Genomic DNA, 20,775 nt, shown 5'->3' with positions numbered 1-20,775 from the left:
CTGACAAAAGGACAAGTGTTGCGTAAAGTCCCTGAATATGCGTATTTCTTTATCGGCTCCACAAATTTATTTCAGAGAAAAGGTTCCCTGTTTTCCATTAAACATCTTGCATCGAAACTATTTCATAACTTTCGTAAAGGGATTGCTCTCTCTCTCTCTCTCTCTCTCTCTCTCTCTCTCTCTCCTCCTGGTACTACGCACACCATTTCTCTGAAATAAATTTGTGGAGCAGATAAAGAAATACACATTTTCAGGGACTTTATGCAATACGTGTCCTTTTGTCAACAACAGCAGTATCCGGAAAAACAGAAGAGCAGGATAATCCATTTTCTCGTATTGTGGACTGAAAAGAAAGTTTAACCATTATAAGTAAATTTAATAGTCTCTCTCTCTCTCTCTCTCTCTCTCTCTCTCTCTCTCTCTCTCTCTCTCTCTCTCTGTGTGTGATACAGAAACAAATGTTTGGTCAAGAAATTAAAAATCTTACTTTCTTTGATACCCTCTGTGATATCGACGAGAGGCCCTGAAGCTAGAAGCTGTCAAAATAAAAAAAAAATGTTGGAAAAACTGTTATTATTATTATTATTATTATTATTATTATTATTATTATTATTATTATTATTACTGACAGTTTAATCAAAATAAGGAATAAACCTGGACACTGCAGCTGAAAAGCGAATCATTTCGACATTATACGCAGAGGATGAATGTACCATAAATAGATAATCTGAGACCTTTGTAAAAATTAAAGCTGGCCCGTGGTAGCACAAAGTTGGAATCCCTGTAAAACGAACAGATAAAAAAAAAACTTTGTTCTATTTACGACCAACCAAAGTCCAAAAGCTGAACGCATATATTCATGAAGACTCGGCCTTTGTTAAAAAAAAACCCTCCGCCATAAAGGAAAATGGATTGCTCTTTGATGAGATTGTGGATGAAATTGAGAGTGGTAATAGTGAAGAAGATAGCGTGAATCTGAGAGAGAATGGAGGAGAAAATGTAAATTGAATGTTGCTGGAAGAGAGAGCGAGTCTGAGAAGGATTATGTGCCCGCGAACGCGTTCTAGAGGACCTAAGAAGAGCATCCGTGGGTGTTGCGTAAGGCAATTTGAAATGCAGTGTGAAAGTGTTGGTTGGAAATGCTAAAAGGGGGAGAATTATAGAGGGACAGAATGAATTTTGATTTAGCATTTCCCAACGTTCTGTGTGTGTGTGTGTGTGAGAGAGAGAGAGAGAGAGAGTAGGAGCGAGTGTAATTGTCTAGTAAGTGTTTCGGTTGTTGGAAGAGGGATATGTCGTTAGTTGAGTTTCTGTTTACGGCGCTGTTTGTCTGTGGAAATGTGAAGGAGATTTCGGTTTTGGGAGAGTCTTTAGTCAGAGCTAGTGCCGGTCAGTGGTTTCGTGTTGGACAATTTTTTTCCGAGAGTTGTTAGTTTTTCTTGTTGGTGTGCTATTTATTTGTGTGTATATGGTTCTATTTCCTTTTTTTTATTTATATTTCCTTGTTGTGTAGAGTCTGTCTTCAGTTTTGTTTGTGTGGTTTTGTGTGCTGTGTTGGCGACCGTGGACACCTTAATCCATCTCCCAGCAACCGAGGATCAGGGTGAGTGTTGTGTGTGTTCTATGTATCTGTGTTGTGTGTTGTTTTTGTGGTTTTGAATTCCGCCACAGTGTTTGATTATCTCAAAAGAAAAAAAATTAATGCCTCATAATTTTCTGTTATTAAACCAAATAATTATCGTTAGATGATAATTACCCTAAATCGGGAAGAAGGTTTTGCACAATGTCGTATCCATGCAGAAGCTTGGATACGACATGTGTCTACACAAAATAATATTTTGAAATCTCTCAATAACTAGCTTCATCCCGAATTTGAATACCAACCAATGATTTATGAATTCCATGAGTCCAGGTTAATGAGCTTCTTTGTAATAATTTTCTTCTTCATAATTCATCTTGGGGAAGTTATTCTAAAGGTAGAGTGAATTCAGTGATATGAGGTTTGCTGCATATATTTGTATAGCCTATATACATTTATCCATTTATCAAATGATTCAGTTTTCTTTTTCACTTTTCTGGAATGTATCACACTGTAATCAGAGGCAGTATTAAGACACACACGCTCTACATTTGTACATTAATCATATCGTATTTGTCACTTGTTATTGTTTCAGATTCTTTATCTATCTCATTATATGTATCATTCTACGGCCTATTCGCCGATATACATATCTGCCTTGTACGTACATGTTCTGTTATGCTCTGTATATGTCATTTTATGTCTTTCAACAAACACAATTCTGTACAGATGCAGCGAGGGCTGCAACCTGCAGGTCGCCCCCCACCTTTCCGTCCGCTCTTCTCATTATAAGTACCTGTCGTTAAGCTAAGTATACCTTAGTTTTACCAGACCACTGAGCTGATTAACAGCCTCCTAGGGCTGGCCCGAAGGATTAGACTTATTTTACGTGGCTAAGAACCAATTGGTTACTTAGCAACGGGACCTACAGCTTATTGTGAAATCCGAACCACATTATAGCGAGAAATGAATTTCTATCACCAGAAATAAATTCCTGGGGAATTGAACTCCGGCCCATCGAGTGACAGTCTGAAGCTCAACCGACTCAGCCAACGAAGGGCTAGTACCTGTCGTGAACAATAAAGAACTACAGGCTGCTCTATGAGCAAGAGCCCGTGCTTGCACAAGGCCAGCTAAATCTGAAACAACAACAACAACAATAAAGAATCAGTCTCACTTCTGACCTTTCTTGAACCTCACAGCATGTATAAGGTGAATAAAGTTGCGAATTCAAAACTGAAGTCGCCATTGCCCCTAAGTGCCGCAAGAATATGTTGAAAGTACTGTATGACATGCTGACACAGAAAGGATTTGCAACAAATAAAAAACCAGCTATTTCAACTTAAAATCGAATAATAGGATGTTTTCTATGCGTTGTTTATGTCGTCCTGAAACGCTCTCCCCGAAAAGACGTTATGTTTATGGTATTTACCATTATTATTTCATGTTTTACGTACATCCCCAAGGGGCTGGTACTAAACACGGCGCCCATTTTGCATGTAAACGTGCTTACGGCATAAACGACCCGATTGCTCCACAAATATGACGTTTCGGAATTTCGTTGAGAAACCAAGTATGGTGGTAGCCTGCGCATATTGTTAAACAACCCTAACCCTGCCTTTGATGTCTAAAACTGAAAAATTATGGCATAGACCATATCATACAAGCCTACATACATACTGCAGATAATTCTTAATGACTGACAAGATACAGCTTGCGTCCTCATGCATCTCGGTAACATGCTTAAAAGGCGAGACAGGTTGACACATCCGCGGTCTAGTGTTTACCTATAGGCCCATGCACACTAAGCATTAACCATCAAGACCGTTCTTATGTTATATCATGTGGCATGTCTACATGCCACATGATATAAAGTAATATATTAATGTTCTGATATCAAAATTAAATTGTCACTACTGTACATTTATGTGCCATGATAATATGCTGAACATATGAGACATATATCTGACTAGTACAAAATTAACGATAAATAAATTCAATTATGGTTCGTTTACCTGTGAAATGTTATCCCATTTTCTATTAAAGACTTGTTTTTCCTATTTTGGCAACTATAAGCCGAGCATCGTACCATTATAGCGATCAGGATTTTTAAAAATATCACAATTCTACTAAACCCCTGTTCAATTTGCGCGGTTACCAGGCCTTTAAAGATGGCCGCAAGGCTCTGCAGTCACCCGCAAATGCAGTGCCGCCCTGGTGGAAGACCGCCGAACGACCTAGTACTATAATACAGAAAGCATTGCTAGATATTTACACTTACCCTCTATGGTAGTAACAGGAATGCATTCCTCTATGAGGTAACCATGGATCAATTCGAAAACAAGCAAACACCCCGGAATCTGCAAAAGAAAGAATATATGAAATAGTTAAACAACCACATAAACAAAAATGAATCGGTTAAAGATAACAGAAGAGATTATGAACGATTTGAACAAAAGAACATAGAAAACAAATAAATGAAACAAACACCGGAAATTTAAAGAAAATTTAAGGTTTATATAGGAGAAGGACCTTGGTATTGTTACTGGGAAAAAACCATGCTGATTTGCAGACCTAGACTGAACAAGCTAGAACTGAACGACATGGAATGATTAAAGGTGCGAAGGAATCAACCTTATGTTTACATTGTGAATAGGAAATTGGAAACCAAGAGCATGTTTTACTTTACTGCCCAACATCGCTAGATTTAGATTCGTACAGCAGCCATATCTTGAAGATAACGAGTAATAGCTAACATCATACTATTCACAGCTCTGTCTAAAGAGGAAACTGATAAAAATAAAAGGCCTTACCTAGCAAAATATACTGGGAGTAAGCACTAGCAAAGAACGAACGAGGGAGCCGTTTGGTAAAGAAACATCGCACTCCTACTATTACTACTGCTGGAGAATGTTTACGACCGAGACATCTGATTTCCTTGGCATAATTTTACAGTAAGTATCCCCGAGATGAACACTTGGTTGAACTAAGCAATAACTCCGCATGGGGTATTACTTTGAAAATTGACTTTTCCTATAGTATTTTGGTTGCTTACCCTATCAAGAATTTACTGTTATTTTTTTGTCGGTCGACTGCAGACCGAGGCTCATTAGCCTAACATCAGAAGTTGTAACCATTGTTGGCCATCCTGAATGCTGTCGCGCATGCGCAGTGTTATAGGGGAGCTTTTGGTTAAAAGTGGAGTTTCCTTCACCGTGGGGTCCGGGAGGCAGAGTAACACAGCCTGCCAGGTTAGGTTAGGTTAGGTTAGGGTACATTAGGATTCCTTAGTCAGTCCATTCTTTCTGTATTTTTGTTTATATATACATGTGTGTGATATTTATTAACACAAACCCACAATTTGTGATAACCTTGCATAAGCCGTCGTTCCCTGCGCTGTCTTGGGTTTGATGGCCGAGGATGTAATTGGAGAAGCGTAAGCGAGTGATATTGCTTCTCTTCCAGCAGCCCTTTACGTAAATACTGAAGGCGCCCCTATACATTCGGAGATATAGTTTGGGATGTAATATCTTCACTCCCTATACATTCATCGACGTGAAGAGTTTGTTCCTTCTGGCTTCCGCCCGCGTATAAGGGGCATCACTAATTTTCCTACTTGCTGAGTGTTGCTCGCCGCCCGCGCTGGGAGAACTGTGGACTAGGAGGTTATGGTGTCATGGTAAGTTCCGCAGAACTAATCACCACAAAAGCATAGTAAAAATAGAGGAATGGGCCCTTTTTATCTGTAAGGTTTAAATTTTCCATAGAGAAAACTCTGCAATCATGTTTTATAAAAATATATGGAAACATGGTGAAGAAATAGACTTAAAATCAGAAACCATAGTATGCCAATTGGCCAAACAGCAAAATTTTGGGATTAGTATTCAATACTCACTTGAACTGGAAAGCCCACATAACAAACATAAAATCAAAATGTGAAAGAGCATTAAATCTAATTAAAAAACTATCAAACACTACCTGGGGAGCCGATAGACATACCCTTACTGTACTGTATAAAGCAACAGTTCTGTCTACCATTGATTATGGAAGTGAAGTATATGGCTCAGCATTGGACGCAGCACTGAAAATGTTACTCCTTGTTCACAATGAAGGCCTTACAATATGTTCAGGAGCCTTTAGATCGTCACCAAAACCATCTTTACAAGTTGAATGTGGTGAATTACCTCTGTTTCTCCATAGAGAGCTAGTAACAAAGAAAAGTGCTCCAAGAATTCAGACAAGTTATTCTCCAACAAAAAAATTATTTGAATTAAGAGATGTATTTATAAATAACCATCCTCCACCTTTCCCAATTAGAGCTAGAAGATTGTCCTCCCGGGACAATGAATAAAATGAGAATTTGTACTCCTGAAATATTTATCAAAAAGTTACTCATATACAACAAAACACCATAGACAACATACAATAGAGCATATAAGCCGAAAAGGTCCACATTACGCAATCTAGGCTATACAGATGGCTCTAAATCAGAACACGGAGTGGGATATTCTGCAGTGTCCCAAGACAAAACTTATCAATTCTCTCTCTCTAATAATGCCTTAATGTTCACAGCAAAATTGTGTGGAATTGCATCAGCTATAAAAATAATTAAACATCATTCAATAATTTTGTGATTTTTAGTGACTCGAGAAGCGCTATAGAAGCTATTCAGAGTTACAAATCAAAAAATAATATTGTACAACAAGTTAAATTATATCTCCATAACTTATATAATAGCAGAAAAAATGTAGAAATATGTTGGATCCCTGCCCATGTAGGGAGCAAAGGAAATGAAGAGGCAGATAAAGCAGCCAACGAAGCAACCCACATGATAGGATCAAATGTGAATATCCGTTACTGATTATGTAACACATACAAAGGTGGTCATCGTAAGTAAATGGCAATATATATGAAAGAAAGAACCTGAAAATAATAAATTTAAAACAAATAAAACCTAATGTTGAAAAATGGAGTTCATCATATCAGAGAGAGAGACATGCACAAGTAGTCTAACACGTCTCAGAATAGACCATACTCTTCTGACACGTGGACACTTGATGGGCAGTCCACGTGGCCAGGCTCCCTAGTGCTCGGAGTGCAAGATGATAATAATTGCCAGACATAGCCTATGTTTTGTGAGTGTCCAAAGTATGACCAACAGCGACTGTCAACTTTTGGAAAATACTCCAAATCAATTAATGAAATTTTGTCAGAATCTTTACCTTTCAGTCATTCCGATTTTGTTCATGAAGAACTGGTTTAATTAATAAAACATAAAAATGTAAATTAAAAATTTTTTTTTTTAAATATTATGAATTTTAATATACCTTTTTAATGTGGAACCATGGGTAAATGTATTTGTGTGTATATGTTACAGTATGAGAACATGTGCGTATGTGCAGTTTTTAATTTCATTTTAATTCGTTCACCATCGTAGTGAATGACCTATTGGGTCCCAGTGCTTAGCCTCAGGCCTTGACCTGGTAATTTTTTTCTAATCCTTCAGGCCAGCCCTATGAGAGCTGAAAGTCAGTTCAGTGGTCTGGTTAAACTACTTTACTACTACTACTACTACTACTGCTGTTCTGGCCCATGAAAGAATGGTTCCACGACCTGCTATGGTTGTGGGTGGACTTTCCGAGACTCCTCCCCTAAAAACCTTGTCTACTCAGACAAACTCTTTTAAGAGATACCAAAGGGTTGTCCACTCTTGCCCTGACAGGCTTCAGACTGTCTGGAAGCTTGTCAGAGCGTAAGGGTTTTAGGGAGATGCGCTTGCAGAGGCGACATAGATCGCAGGCGCCAGTTCCCAGTGGCGCCTTCCAGGCAAAGTGGTTGGTTTTCCAAAGCTATGTCTCAGACTCAATGTCTCTTCTTGAGACATCTGTGACCCAAATTGCAGATTTCCTTCTTTATCAGAGGAGATCTAGGATCTCTCGTCCTCCACCATTAAGGGTTGTTGAGCTGTGTTTAGCTCAGTGTTTAAACACAGGGATCCTGAATCTTGTATCAATCCCAGATCTTAACGATCTTGTTAAGTCCTTTGATACGCCTAAGCAAAGAAAGGAAGACCCGGTCTCCTGGAACCTGGATGTAGTGTTGAAGTGGCTTATAGGTCCCTCTTTTGAACCCTTTCCTTCCTCTTCTCGGAGAAACCTTATTCAGAAGGCTCTCTTCCTCGTGGCCTTGGCTACTGCTAACATTTTAGTGAGATCCAAGCCATCATTAAAGGGTAGGTTTTTTCACAGAGATGCAGTTTGCTACTTTACCCTTGGATTTTTAGCCAAGAACAAGGACCCTTCCAAGCCCTAGCCCCATTCTTCCTCCATTAAGATCTTAAAGGATACCTTGGCTCTGAGAAAGAAGAAAGAGTTCTTTGTCCTGCTAGGGCTTTTAAGGTATTACCTGAGTAGGACCGAGAAGATCAGAGGATCATCCAGTAACCTCTGGTGCTCTGTCAAGAACCCGTCTCACCCTCTGACTAAGAACTCATTGTCATTCTTTGTCAAAGGCCTAATTGTTCCGACACAATATACAAACCCTCGGTCCTTTACATTAGGAGATACTTTCAGGCGTAGGCTGGAAAACGGCCGTTGAACTTCAACAAGGTTAGGCAGTTACTGTCCAGAGGCGAGAGCACCGCTCTGCCCGGATGTAAACATTCCACCTGCTTTCGGCCGCCGTAGCGCATCGGACGTTGTTCTTCGCTTCCTCGCTCGACTGCATCTTTCTTTCATCATTCTTGGGTGGGAATTTTCCTGTTTTTTTGTTGTTGGTGATAAATCATTTAAATCCTCCCATCCCCAGCGTGTGTGTCCTGGGGTGGAGGAAAAAAGTGTAATTCTTTTTAGATCTAGAGTCGATGTGGACCCACACGCCTCTGCACATCTTGCAGGGGGCGGGTGTGTTCACGCGACCTACTTGTGATGAGTGTTGTTTGTGGTCCTCCGAGCAATGGGGCAAGTTCGGCGAGGAGATCTACCGTCGTGAAGCCTACCAAGGAGTCGTCCGAGGGAAATATCACCCGAGTCGCACTCAAGCAGGTCATGCTCGGGTTCGTTTCACCTCCCAGCCGAACTTCCTCTTCTGCTCCCTCTCCTCGGTGAGATCTCTCCTTCCCACGCTTCTTCGTTTGTGGAAGGGCATCGGGGAGAGTTGGACCGCGGCTCATCTCGGAAGTCCTTCCCGTTCCGGAGAGGAGCTTTTCCTTCGAGCGAGTGAGGCTTCTTCTATTTAACGACTTTTGCTTCAGGTACCGGGCCCGATAGCCGACGATGATAGATGATACCAAGCTCACCCTGCTGCACCTGGGCCTACCTGGCCTGGCTCTGAAGGTTTGGCCCCATGGCCCCCCTCCAGTCATGCGACTCCACACGGCAGCAACAGCCACTACCACGACTGTCACCTTTCGCGTTTGTCCAGATGCGATTTCAGTTGCTTCGCATCTGACACCCAGGTATTGGCGTCATCCGCGGCCAGCGCACGCCGTTCCTCTGCCACCTGGATGCGGCACCATTCAAGACTGGCCCTCCTACATGGTGACGTCATCGTAATTCAGATGTGACTGCTGCTGCCCCGCTGTTGAACATGGCCTGGCCTGATACGTTCCTCGCCTGTCTCTCCAGCCCGCCCTTCGCCTCGTCTTCAGTTCCCTTCCAGCGACCTCCGGGCGCCGCCCGCATCAGATCTACACGCGAGGGGTGGCGCTGCATCCCCGGGCCCGCCACTTCGTTCCTGGCCGACACGCTGCTCGCTGCCCAGGTACTGCTGGTCCGAGCCCAATTGCCTCTGCCCGGTTGCACTCTTCTGCTGTTGTGGCCCTCCCGCTGTTCCTTAAGTCCGCCCTCGCTTCTGGATTGGTGATCTGACTGCTTTCCTGAAGCAGATGGTGAAGAAGAAGAAGAGGTCTAGGAAGGTGTCGTCGTCGTCGTCTGCTGCTTCTTCCTCTTCTTCTTCCAAGGCTTCGCGGCCGAAGAAGAAGAAGTCTGTCTCTCCCCCCCCTAAGAAACCTCGTACTGAGATTTCTAAGGGTCTGCCTCTTTCCACACAGAAGGCAGTAGGTTCTCTCGTTGGTTCTTCCCGATTCGATTCAGGGAACGGGCTGTCTGCCCTCCGCCAGGGGTAGCGTGGAGCCAAGGGGTGTGCAGACTACAATGCAGACTTCCCCGCTGCGCCTAAGAAACCTCCTGCTTCTAAGGCCAGCGACTGGCTGCGGACTCGTCAAGGAGTTGTTCGAGCACCTCGGGTCTCCAAGGAGACCAGGATACTCCAGTCTGTCACGTGGACACTTCGCCAGACAGACCAGGGCGTGGATGAGAAAGAGCCGGGCATGCAGGTGCCTCCTTCCTGCTGGCACTCCATCCAGTGCCAGGTCAGGTTCCTGGATAATGCTTCAGCCCCCGAGGGGCCGAAAGGCATGGAGAAATGGCAGCAGTCCTGCTCAGTCTTCTCCCGAGAGGCTTCGCCTCTAAGAAGTTCAAAGGCCAGAGGACAGTGTCACACAGCCGCCGCTGCTCGATCAGACTGGCTCAGGGGAGGCGAATGCGCGACTGACCAAGGAAGCCGGCTCGGTTTCTTCGGGAGACCGTTTACCTGGGTTGAAATGTTCTCTCGACCTGAGGGCCCGCCATCACCGCTGGTTGGTGACCGCTCGGCCTGCTGCCTCTACTGGTTCTTGCCAGTAAGGGCAGTGGAGCGCCCGATTCTCCTCGCTTGTCCCCTCCGCTTCTCCTTCGGTCTCCTCCAAAGGGGGCGTGAGTTGGAGAGGAGGAACTCTGGGAGGTTCTCCTCAGAGTTCAACTGCATGGGGGTATGTTCCTGGCTCGCTGGCTCCGACCAGTCCTATGCCCGAGTAGTTCAGGAAGATCCTCAGGGGTCTGCCGAGGTTCTCCCTCCTGCGGGAGAGTAGTTCGGGAGGACCGTGACCCTGAAGGACTTAAGGTCCTCTGTTCAGATGCGGACACCCCCAAATACAGAGGACTCTTTTTCGGAGGTTATCGGCGCTTGATTTGTTTGGCACAATGACCTTGGGAAGGGACCACGGCTTCATCTGTGGATTGTCTCGCGCTGGATCCTTCTGGGGTCCTAAGAAGGAACCCACTGTGGGCTGCCGTGGTTCACGCTGCCGAGGGGTACTGATCAAGTGAACGGTCTTGTGTCTGGGCAAGACAGTTCCTCGATCGGTGCCGCTCGGAGGCTTCTTCCTCCCCACCGCCAGAAGCGTTTTTACTCACCAGTGGAAGGAGCGTTGCTGACTAAACAGGTTGACCCGGACCTGACTCGTCTGGATCCGGGTCTTTCGTTGCAGCAATTGTCGGCAGAGAATGTTTCTCTCTCCCAGCAAGAAGCTGCAACCCTGGAAGCCACCGCCATGGCGGCCTTTCAGGCAGCCCTGCCTGATTCAGGTCCTTCACAGTATCAAGGCAGCCGCTCTCAGGCGCTATCGCATCTGGGGGAGGACTCTGCTTTGGGAGACTGCGCCAGTCTGGAGGTAGGGCTATTTCCTACCTTGCCCACCAGACTGCAACCTGTGGGCAAACTTGGTGTTGTAGCGAAGAGACGCCGTTTTCCTCGCCGCTTTGCCAAGTCTCTGCACGTCCCGAGTCGGCACCGCTTCCAGAATGGACCGTTGCTGGGTTCCTCCTCTCTTCCCAGAGAGTTGGTGGATGCTGCGCGGTGGACAAACGCCGTGTCGATGAGAACGCGACCGGCTTGTCCACCAGGCAGTGGTTAAGACCTCCGGGTCTTCGTTCACCGCAGCCAGGCCCGGCCAGGTTGAGCTCTTCTCCGGCCCCTAAGAAGTCCCAGTCCGAAGGGGTCCCTGAGAAACACCTCCAGCCTTCTTCTTCCTCGAAAAGGGGGTTATCTTTGTCTTTTCAGCCCCCTTTCCAATCCGGCAGAGGGGCAAGGGTAAGAAGAAGAAGGGAACGCTAGGCGTATGTCGCCTCCCCAGAAGCTGCCAAAGGTGGGGGTTGCCTGTCGAGCCATTGGGCAACGTGGAGTAGCGACATCTGTCGGCACCCGATAGTGGATGTCCTTCTGAGTGGATATCTCCTACCTTGAGTCTCTCGCCTCCCTCACTCACACCGTCCATCTCCAAACTTATCTTCAGGTTCGGGTTGAAGGACATCGCACCACAGCAAGAAGTGCAAGCCATGCTGGAGCAAGAATGCTGTAGAAGTCATGTCGACCAGTCTCCAGGCTTTTACAGCCGGATCTTTCTCGTAGAGAAAGCCTCGGGGGGATGGAGACCAGTCATAGACCTCTCTCCCTGGAACCGTTTCTTCGCCAGACTCGGTTCACGATGGAAACAGCACAATCGGTGCTGGCCTCATCAGGAGAACGCACTTCAAGGCTATTTGTGGACTTGAGGGATGCGATTTTCAAATACCTATCCATCCGCCCTCGCGCAGCATCCGCTTCGTCCTCGGGGAGTCGGTCTTCCAATTCAGGGTACTTTGTTTCGCCTGATCGCTCTCAGGTGTTCACGAGTGTTCTCTCGTGTCAGCTTGGGGCCCACTGCACGGGATAATGCCTTCGAGGCATTTCGACGCACTGGTTAGGTCCTGGCTTGTGCCTCACGCAGTTGCTGCGGACAGGGATCGTCTCTCGAGTTTTTGCCAGGACTAGGATCGTAAATCTGGAGAAGTCAGATCTCACCCTGCCAGAGGACGAAATACCTGGGCATGCTGATAGACACGGTGGCAGCAAAAGTCTTTCCCTCGGACTCTCATATCAGCAAGTTCAAGGAGGCAGCACAGTTGTTCCTGTCTCGACAGGAGCAATAAGCTCGCAATGCAAGTCGCCATCGGTCACCTGGTCGCCATTAGAAAAGCTAGTTCCTCACGTATTCACTAAGTGTGTGTCTCTCCAGTGGAGACTAAAGGAGCTCTGGTCCCAGTCCCGAGATTTCAGTCCTTCCCTCATTCCTCTTCCGAGGAAGTGAGAAAGGACCTCCACTGGTGGTTGACGACAGAACCTCTTAATAGGAGTATCCCCGCATTAATTCCCTCCGACATGCTTGTTCTCGGACGCACCGAGGGATGGGGCGCACACCTGGAGGAGTTGCTGACTTCGGGAGTGTGTGGCAACCGAGACGACAAGCACCTCACATCAAACATCCTGGAGCCTCAAGGCGCCTTCCTGCCTCCAGGAGTCTGGATCAGTGATGGACACTCCTGCAGGCTTGATGAGCCACAATACCACGTAGTGGCATATGTCAACAGCAGGGGACTGTGTCTCCATCAGCTTCATCAGTTGGCAAATGCAGGTGCACGAGTGGGCAGCTCACTCGGTAGAGCTGTCAGCCAGATACATCTAGGCAAGAGGAAATGTATGGACAAGCTCAGCCGCCAGGAGTTGTGTGGTAGGGACCAATGGTCCTCCATCAGGAAGTAGCGGAAAGGCTGTTCTAATTCGTGGGGGCGCCCAGAGCAGATCTGTTCACAATCTCGGCACAACAGAAAACTTCAGGCCTTGTTCGGTCGTACGACCCATGGGCCGCCATGAGGACGTATTCCAACACCCGTGGGACAAACTCTCACACGCACGCCTTCCTCCATTCTGCTCTGATTCGCCGGTGATCAGTCGAGTGATGATCACCCTGAATCTCAGAATGACTCTGGTGGCACCCAAATGGCCACAGGCCAATTCAGTACCCGGACCTGCTAGCCTCCTCTCCGAGGCACCGAGAGATTCCTCTGGCCCAACCTTCATGTCAACCTCACAGACAGCGGTTCCACCTGGCAGTGCATTCCTGTGTTCACGGTTGGAGGGTTATCCACCATCTCTGCGAGCGAGAGGCCTTCAGCTGCGCAGCAACAGAGATGGCAGGACACCTCAGAAGATCCTCCGCAGCTGCATACCAGGAAAGTGGTCCGTCTTCTCTGTGGTTGGTGTCGTCGAAGGGGTATCCTCCGGTCAGGAGCTACTGTTCAGCAGGTCGCGGGATTCTCGTCTTCCTTCACGAGAGAAGCTTCTCTCCATTTCAAAAGGCTACCACACAAGACTCGGCCTAGTCTTGTGGCTGAAAGGAGTAGACATCTCTTCCTCTTTCGAGATTTCTCTACTGCAAGGAGAAGTCAACGGTCTTGCTCAATTAGGAATCTCACATCCCCGCGTGGGATGTGACTCAGTATTAAGGAGCCTGACTCAGCACTCCATGAGCCTTTTAAGAGAGTCAAGCCGACAGGGATCTGACCTCAAGACTGTTTTCTTGCTTGCCCTGGTGTCGGGCGAAGAGAGTTGGCAGCTTCACTGACTTTCCTTTGACAAACACTCAAGGGGATGTGATCAGTTACGCTCGGTTTCATCCTGATTCTCAGTAGCTAAGACTCAGAATCCTGGTCCCCGACGCACGGTTCGAGTCCTTCACGATCCTCCCTAGAGGACTTCGTAGATAATGATCCAGACGAGATACTGTGTCCTGTTAGGTGCTGCGGGCGCTATCTGAAGAAGCACCGCACCTCCGGCCTGGGAGTGTCGACGCACTCTTCATAAAGGCACCGGCTCGACCAAGAAAGTGTCCAAGAACACCATCTTTTTGGTCAGACAGGTACGGCGCAGAGCCGCATTTGCTGCAGGAGAAGATCGACACCGCACGCTCGTCCGGAGAGCTCACGAGGTCCGCATTGGTCCATCCCTCGTGATTCCGAAGAATATGTCGGTACCACAGGCACTGAAGGCAGGTGTGTGGTCCCGACAGACTACCTTCACTTCCTTTCCACTTCCGGATAAGTGGTACAAGTCCTTGGACACGTTTTACATTGGGTTTTTTGATGGCTGCCCAACAAGTGTAGCTCATCCAGCTCCCATGAGAGGACAGGTAACATCTCGCTATGTTGTACGGTAAGGATTGGGAAAGATGTTTGTTGAGTGACTGGCCTCTTTTCCCTTCTCCCCTATCCTAAGCTTCCTCTTCCCACGGGCAGGAGCCGGACGTACCGCATGCTGGACCGGCGATCGAGGCAGGTAAGCACATAACGTGAGCTTCCGTTCTATTCCTTTTCAGGTTAGAAGCAACCCCACCCTTTCTCTGCAAGGAGGAAGGAGTAAATGACTTTGAGACAAACCCAATGCTTGTATTTGCCTTATTGTCATCCGACGTCAATTTTATACTTACTTTACTTCCTAGCCTACTTCGCATGAACTGACGTTTCCCTCTTTCATGCAAAGGGTCCCAGAAGTCTGACATAGATCTTGCGTTTCTTACAACCCGATCTTTTGTCAGAGGCGATTTTTCCCTTCCTCGCTCTTACGACCAGGAAGGGAAGACAAGGTGGTGAACTCCAGTCAGTTCAGAGAGACTTTTTCAGATTCCTCTCCAATCAGTAAGTCTCCCAGTCGTAAAGGACCGAGGGTTTGTATATTGTGTTGAATAAATATCATTTTGAAAGTGGGGCTGTATTTTCCTAACTATACAAAACCTGAGGTCCTTTACAATTATGCCCAGCTCATGCCACCCTCAATCTGTACATGGGCCTAAAGGCAATTGAATGTTTATATCCGGGCAGGCGGTGCTTCCGCCTCCCGGACAGTAACTGCCTTCAACCACCTTGCTGAAGTTCATGGCTGCTTCAGCCTACGCCTGAAAGTTTATCTCCTAATGTAAAGGACCTTGGGTTTGTATAGTTAGGAAAAATACAATTTACTTTCAAAAATTGTTATTTTCTGAGGGGCACTCTCAGATTCAGGAGGACATTTTGCCTACTGTTAAAGTGAAAGCTCATGATGTCAGGGAAAGCTCCACCTTCTTAGCTTTCAGGCACAACATGCCCCCCACTTCCATTCTGCAGTCAGCCTACTGGAAGTGCGAATCGATCTTTGTGTCTCACTATTGGAAAGAAGTTGTAACAGTGTTTGAAAACTGCAGTACCTTGGGGCCTTTTTCAGTGGCTGGCATGGTATTGGGGAAGGAAGCATAGGAACTCTTTCTCCTACTATCTCTTCGCTTTGAAGTAGGATGTTGAATTTTCTGGAGCCAGGGGGTACAGTGTACCTGGAGTACCCACCAGTCTCAGTGGATGGGTTGTGGTGTTTTCAGTGTAGGTGACAGTTGCATGGTTGTTTTTTTGTATTGGTACTGCACCCAGGGCAAGGGCACTTATATATGCTTTGCCAGCCATTGGTCCTATCCTTCACTGCAAAGCTCCCACTTAAGTAGAGACACCCCATGGCTTTACCGCCATGCCACTACAGGTTAAGATGAGCACCAACCAGAGGCAGTATTTACCTGCAGTAGCTCTCTTACCACGTAAGGCAACAACAAGCATTGTTTCAATGCTAGCAATTTTTCTGTTTCAAAGTCATTACCAAGCCTTATTGTTTTGGAATAGAGTATGTCCATGTATCCCACCCCCATTCAATGTGAGATTCAGCTATGTGCAGTAATTACTTGGTAAGTTACTCACTGTACATGAAAATGATATTTTCGTAATAAAATTGAGTTTCATATATACTTACCAAGTAATTAAAGAATCAGAGCCTGCTCTCCTCCCCTGTCATGGACATAAGGGCACAAACAGAGTGAGGTTTTCTGCTAAGTCGTTTCCAGTACTCCGGTTAGTGGGCGGGGCTTGTCACCTACACTAAACTATCAAAGCAATACCGCAATTTTTTAAATAAAGGCTGCGAGTTAGAAACTATAGCTATGTAATTGCTTGGTAAGTTTACAGGCAGTCCCCGGTTATCGGCCGGGTTCCGTTTCTGAGGGTGTGATGATAACCGAAAATCGCCGCTAACCGAAAATCAACTATTTCGGCAATTTTTGGGGTTATCGGCACGCCGAAAAGCGCCGATTTTCGGTTATCGGCGCCTCTGTTAGGTATGTAGCGGTGCCAGTACCCAATTATCGGTGCTGATAAGCGGAAATCAGCGATTTTTGGCACCGAAAATTGCTGATTTTCGTTGCTAGACAAGCGCCATAAAACCAGATCACTGTTAACCGAGGCCGAGGTTAACCGGGGACTGCCTGTATAGGAAACTAAATTTTATAATGAAAATATAATTTTTCCTTTGTTTTTGTGTAAGTTCTGAGCTGGCAAATTGTAGTTTTAGAGATACTGGACCCCTTATAGCCTACAGTTATGATATATTTGAGGAACACACTTGGATCCTATTACTTATACTGTATATTAAGGGTGAAAAGATCCCTTGTGCACAGGCGACCCATTTCATAAAATTAATCTTTTACCATGAGATGACATGGGTTACCTTGTTAAATCTTTTAAAAGCATATATTTTGATTCATTAAATATTTTAAGTCTTAGAATATAATACATTTTGTTTTAATAATTTTGATGTGAACAGTAGTAAGTTTTACCATATCTGTATATGTTTATTTGTCATCTATAACTCAGGCTGTTACAATGCCAGACAGCGCCCAGCAATTAGCTCCTTATTTTACTGTGCTTGTCTCTAAATGCTGACCATAAAGTTAGTCATATTATGTCAGTTGGTGGGTTGATATTTAAAAAAGATGCATTTTTTCAGAGAAAATTAATTATAACAAGAACATGCAATGATGGGTATTTGTCTTGATGTAATCTTGTGATATATATATCCTTTTGTGTCTCAACACCTTTTACAGTATATATAGGAGAGCAAATTTTGTTTTATATTAGTTTTTATGGTTTATTGTTTTCTTTCAGATGAATACAGATGATGTTATATCAGCATACAGCAATCATTTTACTCTTCCAACAACATGGACACCACAGTAAGTTGATTATCTTTGTGTTATTTTTTACCTCATTTTATTTCAACAGGTCAGTTACTGTGATGAAATATTGCTTACCAGCAGAAACTGTTCAGCACAGTATAGATTTTCAGTATTTATGAATTTGCAGTTTGTAGAATGGAAACCATTGCTTTTTTTATGGCTGCTACTCTGTGCTCAGAAAACATCCCAGCTTGAGCAAGTATGAAGGAAGCATACCTGTCCAATTCCAAGCAAGTGAGGCATGCCCTTAAAGTTGGGTATACTGTACAGTCAACCCCCCATGTTTGTGGGGATATGTACCACAACCACCTGCAAATAGCTAAAATCCGCGAGTACTTAACACCCCCTCTAAAAATGCTTATAACTGCCTGTCATGAAAGTTCAAATACCAAATGTTTACTTAAAGTATCATCCTGCATCAAATAAACCTTAAACTATTATCCTATCACTGTAGTTTTAATCTTTGAAATGATATTAATATCATTTCAAAGTCATCTTAAACATTTTACCCTTAAAGATATATATGCATGTACTTCTAACCCTCCCAGCCTTGCACCAGTTAAACAATTAAAAATGTCAATAACACAGTATATATTATATATCTTTCTGTCAACCACTCTCCCTTTCTATCTCTCTCTCTATCTATCTACAGTATTTATCCATCTCTGACCTTTGGTGAGAGAGAGAGAGAGAGAGAGAGAGCACTAGGTGGGCAACATATATTGATCAAGAGTGGGCAACACTTTCTACCCTTCGTGGTCAATATGTCAAGATATCTGACATATTTGACAGGTTACACCCTCCCCCCTAGCTCCAAAGCTTTCGGACAAAACAAATAAACATACATATCACATATTCATAAAAATTCTTTCGTCTCAGGAAAAGAGAGAGAGAGAGAGAGAGAATTATTTTTATTATTTAATGTTATTATTTAATTTAATTAAACTTAATATTAATATTTGAAAATTAATACTATAAATCATTATTTTATCGTAAAATGTATATGTAGGTACAGTACATTATTTAGTCATGAAAGTAGTATGAAAATACAGAATATTGCTCTACGAAAAAATCTGCGAATACTGTATCGAGTTTCCTGTGAATAATTTATAGATAGGTTCCACGGAAAAATCTGTGAATAGGTGAGTCCTTGAATCGTGAGTCCGCGAATAGCAGGGGTCAACTATAACCCCTAACCACTTTTCTTATATTTCCATCAAGTTCGAATACTGTACAAATCTTAAGCTGAATTATTTGTGTCTTGGTTCTTTTGGTCTTATTTGCCAATAAGCCCTTATTAAGGCTTATTTTCTAATATACAACCCTTAACTGTAGTATAGCTTATTCATTCTTCACGCACAAATCTCATATACGATAGCTCACATGTAAAAGATAAAGGTAGTACTGTATTCCCACAAGAATACAAACCCTCATCTGCTATACAGATATACCTTCAGGAAAGGTCATCCAGTCAATGCTATTTATGTAACTAAAGATAAGTGAGAGAGGGATGGGAGTGCCTCCCACTCAGTTAACCCTTTTGTGGAGATATGTATCCTGTGTTGCGCAATAATGGTATGAGAAGACTACCAGTGTGCATCATATGATCATCTTTATCACAACATGATATTTGAACAAATTTTGCGGGAAAACATTCAAATCACTTGAATGGGCCATAAATGACTGTATGGTAACACTCAACTCAGCTCAGGATACAAGGGAGAATAGTCTGACATGATATTTAATGGGGGAAAGTACTACATCTCCCTGTCCCAGTACATCTCATATATATATATGTCCATAAAAGTACTCAGGGATTGTCGCTGGCTTTAATTATTGTCTTTTGCAGTAGCATCTCTGATTTAATTGCAATTTTCATATAAGTAACTTGGTAAGTAATTATGTACATAGCTATAGTTTCAACTCATGCAGCAGCCTTTATTTAAAAAATCGCAGTAGCACTTTGATAGTTTAGTGTAGGTGAAAAGCCCCGCCCACTAACGGGAATACTGGAAACAACTTAGCAGAAAACTTCATACTGTTTCTGCTGGCTCTCTAGTGACATCAGGGGTTTGCTGCAGCTTTTGTTTACGGATTTTCAGTGTATGGCTGGATTTCAGTGAAGTATTATTGCTTATTTTGAGTAGCCTTCAAGTTTTTATAGCTTTCAGGAGAAGTTTTCCAGTTTTTGTTGTTATTTCATCTAGTTTTCTGTACTGTAGTGAAGGTTGCAAAACAGATTGATCAAATCTTCATATGACCCTTATAGTGGGTGCAGTAATGTAGTAAGGAGGAACTGATGCTGAATGTATTGATTGCTTGAGCGCCCAGCACCAGCTCCGGAGCGCCCGGCACCCACTCTCTAGCGCTCAGCGTCAAGTGAGCTTAAGTGGAAGGTACTGAAATCTTGCCTAGAGAAGTTAGTGATAGGAAGAAGAATGTGGCCTCTAGCGCCGAGACACGTGCTTCTCTTAGTTAAGCCTAGGTTAGAAGATAACCCTGCTATTCCTTCTTTCCCCCTTCCCACTTTTTCTCCTGCTACTAGCCCTCCTGCTTTTAATCTACCTACTCCTACACCTAGCTCCCTTGCTTCCAACCCTTGCCATTGCCAGTCTCGAGTCTAGGTTTAACAAGATTTTAACCTAGTAATGAATACAGTGAAGTGGAGGAGGTGGCTACTCGCCCCTTTGGCTCTCCTAGACCAAGGTCACTGTCACACTTCCCTAAACCTGGGAGAGCACATACTGAAAGTCCAATGGAGGCCAATGGGCTTGGCCTGCAGGTAGCTGCCCCCTCAATCGAACCCGTTGTGCATTCCCAGGTATCGGCAGTCTTGACAGGAGACAGTGTTATGCAAGTGGAGGAGGTGGCTTCTCATCCCACCAGTTCTCCTAGATGAAGGTCTCTGTCCTGCTCTCCTGAACCTGGGAGAAGACATGCCAGAAATCCAAGGGAGGCCGGTGGGGTTTGCCAACGGGTTGCTGCCCCCTCAGCCGAACTGGAAAGGTGTCTTGGGTGTTACCAGTTGTCATCCGACTCTCTAGACTCCAGCCCGGAATTGGAAGTGTCGCAAGCGCTTTCTAGATTCATCTCATCCATTGAAGAGGCACGCAGGCGATGGTGGCCACCCTTCTCCACAGCCCAGTTAGCAGTTTAAGGAGCTGGGCACAGTCATCAACCTTCCTGCGGTGCATATTTGGCTCCCAACCACCCAACGATCCCTCTCAGCCGCCCATTGTCTTCATTCAACTGCCCATCTATTCATGGGCCCCCAACACCAGCTCCTGAGCATCCGCCACCAGTTTCCAAGTGCCCAGCACCAACTCCCAAGCTCTTGGCACCAGTTGCCAAGCGCCCGGCATCCACTTACGAGTGCCTGGCGCCCGCTTCCGAGCGCCTAGCATCCACTTCCAAGTGCCTGGCACCGGCTCCCTGGCGCCACCTCCCGAGCGCCTGGTGCCAACTCTTCAATATCAAT

General features: G+C 44.9%; 1 protein-coding gene across 1 annotated transcript in view; it reads left to right on the top strand.

Annotated features, from left to right (window-relative positions):
- Positions 1-1,360: 1,360 nt before the first annotated feature.
- The window catches only part of LOC136842141 (nonsense-mediated mRNA decay factor SMG8-like), a 29,524-nt gene continuing 10,109 nt past the window's right edge, over positions 1,361-20,775 (top strand). The window contains exons 1-2 of the mRNA XM_067109501.1: positions 1,361-1,603; positions 17,227-17,294. Coding sequence (XP_066965602.1) covers positions 17,227-17,294 — 68 coding nt within the window. The 5' untranslated portion in view covers positions 1,361-1,603. The remainder of the gene's footprint in view (positions 1,604-17,226; positions 17,295-20,775) is intronic.

This window comes from Macrobrachium rosenbergii, chromosome 9, assembly GCF_040412425.1.
Source record: "Macrobrachium rosenbergii isolate ZJJX-2024 chromosome 9, ASM4041242v1, whole genome shotgun sequence".
Classification (NCBI taxonomy): Eukaryota; Metazoa; Arthropoda; class Malacostraca; order Decapoda; family Palaemonidae; genus Macrobrachium; species Macrobrachium rosenbergii.
Note: the sequence above shows the minus strand (reverse complement) of the source record. Positions and strands in the feature narration are given on the sequence as shown.